Consider the following 5,776-nt stretch of genomic DNA (forward strand, 5'->3'; position numbering starts at 1 on the left):
CCTCATCTTCCTCTCTGACCTCCACAGGCTCCCTCATCTTCCTCTGACCTCCACAGGCTCCCTCATCTTCCTCTCTGACCTCCACGGGCTCCCTCATCTTCCTCTCTGACCTCCACGGGCTCCCTCATCTTCCTCTCTGACCTCCACGGGCTCCCTCATCTTCCCCCGGATTCCCCCAACACAGCCACAAACACACACAAAGACATACAGACACACACATTTTAAGGAGAAAGACCACTCAGGCTCATCACAAAAAATAAATTAAAGATGGACAGACAGACACAGATGAGAGACGTGGGAAAGCAGCGTCCCAGCTTGACCCAGAAACAATGAGTATGAACAGAGAAGAAGGTGCAGCTGCGCAGACCGGGAAGCCCACAGGCACTGAAGACAGCACAGCCAATGAATGACGTGGCACCTCTGGATGTCAGGGAAGACAGTCAGACACAGGAATTGAAGCACTGGGCTTCAGACAAGGCTGGGGGTATAGGCCAGTTGACAGGCTGTCTGTCTAGCACACACTGAGCCCTGGGCTCAATCCCCAACATCACATAAATCAGGCTCTACAGTTCATGCTTGGGAGGTAGAGGTGGAAGGATCGCGAATTCAAAGTCATCTTCAGCTACATAGGGTATTTAAGGCCAGCCTGGAATACAGAAAGACTTGTTTAAAAGAAAGGAAAGAAAGGAGAGAGAGAGAGAGAGAGAGACAAACAGACAGAGACAGAGAGACTGAGATTGGCATAATAGCAGATGTGCTACAACATGGGCCTACACTTAACAGGAAGGAAATAAAGGCAAGGAGCTGAAAGATAAAAAGAAATGCAGGGAGAAGGCTTCTGGTATTCTCAAGGCTAACACGGGAGTAATGATTATTGTATTATCCAAGTGCTCCCTAAATATAAACCAGGTGACCTAATAAGAGAGACAGAGGGAGATTCAGTCTGCAGAAGGGAATAGAGGCAGAGATTACAATCACATGGCCCCAAGTCAGTCAGGGCCAAAGGCCACCAGAAATTGAAGAAGCCAAGGAACGGATAGATGTTCCTTGCTGGCATCTTGATTGAGCCCAGTGATTTCTAGTTCAACAATTCTGACAGATTAAATTTCATCTGCTTCAACTACCAGCGAGTGGTGGGCTGGTTTTGGTCACCATGGCAAGCCAAGATAAGCAGGCAGGGGCATGACTGTCATAGCACGCTGACTGAGATCCAGGACGGCATTTGTAATTTACAATAAAGCACTGTGTTAGAAAGGCTGGAACCCATGATGCTTCCATGCCAGTGGCTTCACACACCTCATAGGCACCGGTACTGAAAAACCATTCAATTTCCATTTTATGGAAAACAGGAAACACTAGTTTCTTACAGACACCAAGAAGAAAAAAAAATACTGAACTGGCCAGTAGGATTCTGATTTGTAGATGACCGACAGACTCATTGATCATCTAAGGAAATAACTTAGTGGCCCTGAGCTGTATTCATGGGGCTTCTATTTAAGAATGGCCTGGGTGACAGGCCCAGCTTCCCAGACAGACCAAGGCGGAGCGAGAAGGGGCAGCTGGTAGAGCTGAGCAGAGTGGTTCAGTCCCCAGCACGAGACACGTTTCAGGATGCCCACAAAAGATCAGACTCCCAATGACAGACTTGCAGAACCCTGACCTCAATTTCATGCCTTAATGCCACAGAAGGCTTTGGGGCTCTCCTGCAGTGACATTTTTGGTTTGGTATGGTTTGGTTGTCTCACTCTGCAGCGAACTCTGGATAGCTATCTGCCTTATCCTCCTCAGGGCTGGCTTTGCACGCATGCGCCACCACTGCACGCATGCGCCACCACGCCAGGCTTGGCAAATGGTGTGAAGAGCTACCCCATCCAGCACCAGTGAGCTCGCTGCCATCTAACCTGTCCCAGCTGTGCACGTCTTGTCTCTGGTCCTCCCCCACCTTCGTAAAAGCAGCAGCCCAGCTCTCTGCACTTGCCTTTCTCAGTTTTGCCCAGATGTGAAGGACAAGCCTTTGCTCTGTATCTCTGTGGTGGACAGTTTACTCTGGCAGACGCATCTCCCATAACTAACACATTCATTTGGCTTAGCTTTACCGAGGCACAGATCACCATTCACCCCCACGCCCTTCCCTCCCAATCCCAACTGTACAACCCTTGCTCCAGTTACAGACAGGTCTTTGCGGTGCACGCGAGCGCGCGCGCACACACACACACACACACACACACACACACACACACACACACACACACACACATATATTTTCTTTGTACTCTACACTGGCCTGGAACTCACTATGTAGCTAAGACTGACCTTTCTGCCTCTAGACCCCAAGTGCTGAGATTGTGAACATGTGCCACCATGCCTGACAGGAAATGTATTTGAACAATCATTACTTTGCAAATCAAAAGGAACTGCTTTTTTTAAAAAGATCCAGATAACAGCAAACACAAAAGAAAGGGGCTTCGGTTACCAACCTCGCCTCTCCTGTCTGCGACTCCATCTGATTAACCCAAGACTTGTAAATATCCACAGGGTCGGTTTTGATGTTGAGAGACTTGTCATCCATAATTTCCTTCACAACAGGGGCCAAGATCTGCCGGAGGGCATTCTGGCCCCGGGCACCACGGTTGAAACTTACAACCATCTTAATAACCGTAGGGTTTCCAGTCACGATTTCTTGAATCTGGTCCACCTTTGACCTATGAGATGCCAAACACAAACAACATTTAAGCTAACCTCAGAATCTATCAGCTATAGACGTTCTTATGGAGACAGGCCAAGTCTTCCTCTGGAAGCATCTCCCAGCATCCCCAGAGCCGTCTGAGCTGCCCACTCAGGTGCAAGCGTCATGGCTGGAGCTCCACATCAGGACCAGTACCGTCACATCGTTTCCCCGAGATAGTCTACGTTGCTGAGGCTGGCCTCAAACTCCTAATCCTCCTGCCTCTGTCACTGCCTCCTGACAATACTTGTTTTGTTTGAGACAGGGTCTCTGATTTTTTTGCCTCAGCCTCCTGAATGCTGGGATTACAGCCTCCATACCAGCCCACTCTTTCTTTTAAAAATTATGTATACTTATTTATCTAGAATAGAATGTATGCGAGGGTAAGAGAATGAGCCAGTTCTTTCTCCCATACGGTCGGTCTGTCTGAGGACTGAACTCGGGTCATCAGCACTTTACACCCACCGAGCCATCGTGCCAGCCACTCCCAGCTCTCCCTCAAGAGTCCTTCCTAACTGTAAGAACTATGCTGTAGTAGAAACTGCGATAACTGTAACTTAGCTACGGTTTAGTTTAGTTCAGCTGCAAGATTAAAAGGTCTTTTGTGCCTCTAAATGATGGGAAAACTACACAGGGATGGACAGGTGACCACGCTGGATACAGTAATGCTTTGTGTGGTGGTATGACACGCTTGGCCTGGGGAGTGGCACTATTAGGAGGAGTGGCCTTGCTGGAGGACGGGTGTCACTGTGGGGCTGGACTTTGAGACCCTCATTCTAGCTGCCTGGAAGTCAGTCTTCTCCTGTCTGCCTTCAAAACAAGATGTAGAACTCTCAGCTCCTCCAACACCATGTCTGCCGGGACACTGCCATACTTTCCGCCATGATAATGGACAGAAGGTCAGAATCAGTAAGCCAGCCTCAATCAAATGTTGTTCTTTATAAGAGTTGCCTTGGCCATGATGCCTCCTCACAGCAATGGAAACCTAACTAAGACGCCGTGGTGTTCTGTTAAGACCTGTTCCGGGTATTAATCCTGTTAACTATCAGCCTCCTGCCCAACCTCTAGAATGCTGGGATTTCAGGAATTTGCAGACATGGTAGGAGGTTAACAATACTTGATACTAGCTATTTTAAAAGCAGATACTTTAAAGACAGTATTTCTCATAAATTGAGACCAAGGAAAGGCAAAGGGTGTGTGCATCTGAACTGTAAGCATCTCTGGAGACTGGCCCACCCGCCCTCCCGTTCATACTTGATCTCCTCCTGGAGTGCCGTCTGGAAGAGTCGCAGCAGCAGGTACTCCTCCCGCTGGTTGGAGGCATAGTTGTACAGCGTGAAGATCACAGAGTCCATGAACTTGGTGGACTTGTTCTGTGGCATCTGAAAGATCAGCTTGGCCAGATAGGTAGGGTTGGTCTGAAAAAAAACCCCAACACATCAGAAACTTCTAGATTTGTAATTTTATTATTTCTCCCTTCCAATTCCTCCCACAATGCCTCCTATATACCTACCCAGCACTCTCAAACTCATGGCCTCTTTTTCTTTCATTGTTGATATATAAATACGTAGTTACAATCTGCTCAGTCTGTATAGTGTTACATGTGTGTATATCTTCAGGCTGACCCTTTGGTACTGTAGAACTAGTTTCCCCCCTGGGGAAGGTGGTTTCTCCTGCTCTCAGCATTCCTAGTTGCCTGTAGCTCTTTGGCTAGGGTCAAGGCCTCCTGAACTTACCCCTCCCAAACTCATGCTTTGTAAAACTTCAAGGATTGCAATATACAGAAGGAAATCAAGACAGTCCTTCACATGTCCCTCAGTGGAAACCAGGTAGGACTCCTAGAGGGATCTGTGGGAGGTTCCCCAGGAGAAGTAAGTCAACCCGGTTGTACACGAGCCCCCCAGGAGCCACTTGCCTGCAGGAGATAAAAGAGATGCTGATAGGCCTCCAGCTTCTCTCTCTTCTCCTTGCTCAAAGCCTTCAGCCCGCCCTTCTGCTTGTTTATCATCATCATGTCGGACAGCTGTTCCTTATTTTTTTTGGTAAGTTTTTTACTATGGGAAACCACATCCTAGAAATAAAAAACAACACACTGATCAATGTGAGGAAGCACTTGTGCACCTGTCCAGCTGCGTGCGCCACGCTGGCCCATCCCACCACACAACCGAGTCCATCCTATTTCCCACAACACAAGCTCCTACTGCCGCCCACCTCAATGTGAAGAACCCAAGCCATGAATCTCCTCATGGGATCAGAGGGAAAATGTCCATGTAATCAGCAAGTCAATTTCTAGGAGTTGATCTTAAAATCATGACTCTTTAAAAAAAAAAAAAGGATCTCATGTCCCTATGCTGGCCTTCAACTTACTCTGTGGCTAAAGGTAACCTTGAATGTCTCCCTGCTTCCACTTCCCAAGGGCATGGACTGAAGGCATGTAACACCATGCATGCCTAGTTTATGTAGTTTGTGAAGGAAACCCACAGCTTCAAGCATGCCACTAAGGGCATACATATCTTAAGGGACAGGCCTACAGCTCAGGAGCAGAGTGCCCAACCAGCATGCCCAACGCCCTGGCTTCAGGTCTAACCACACAATAAACAAACACATAAACATACTCTTTAGCTGTGCATGATGGCACTTATCTGTAATCCTAGTTACTCAAGAGGTCAAGAAAAAGGGTTACCAGGTTGTCCAATGTGGACAACGGATCAAGATACTGTCACTAAATAAAATCTACACAAAGCTGGGTAGGCAACTAGGGGGTAGTTGGATATGTAGCTCAGCCTCCTATGTGTGAAGCCTTGGGTCAATTTCCCACACTGCCAAGAATGAAGAAACAAATGAACAACCAAGGTTTAAATATTAATTAATTAAGAAAAAGGCTCAGCCGGGCGTGGTGGCGCATGCCTTTAATCCCAGCACTTGGGAGGCAGAGGCAGGCAGATTTCTGAATTCGAGGCCAGCCTGGTCTACAAAGTGAGTTCCAGGACAGCCAGGGCTATACAGAAAAACCAAAACCAAAACAAAAGAAAGAAAGAAAGAAAGAAAGAA

At 47.7% G+C, this 5,776-nt stretch overlaps 1 protein-coding gene across 1 annotated transcript in view; it reads right to left on the reverse strand.

The window, feature by feature from the left end:
- Positions 1-5,776, reverse strand: part of Iqgap1 (IQ motif containing GTPase activating protein 1) — a 93,280-nt gene that overhangs the window by 21,542 nt on the left and 65,962 nt on the right. The window contains exons 24-26 of the mRNA XM_021214354.1: positions 4,641-4,796; positions 3,980-4,143; positions 2,478-2,702 (exon numbers count right to left, since the gene is read on the reverse strand). Of these exons, the coding sequence (XP_021070013.1) occupies positions 2,478-2,702; positions 3,980-4,143; positions 4,641-4,796 (545 nt within the window). The remainder of the gene's footprint in view (positions 1-2,477; positions 2,703-3,979; positions 4,144-4,640; positions 4,797-5,776) is intronic.

This window comes from Mus pahari, chromosome 1, assembly GCF_900095145.1.
Source record: "Mus pahari chromosome 1, PAHARI_EIJ_v1.1, whole genome shotgun sequence".
In the NCBI taxonomy this organism is placed as follows: Eukaryota; Metazoa; Chordata; class Mammalia; order Rodentia; family Muridae; genus Mus; species Mus pahari.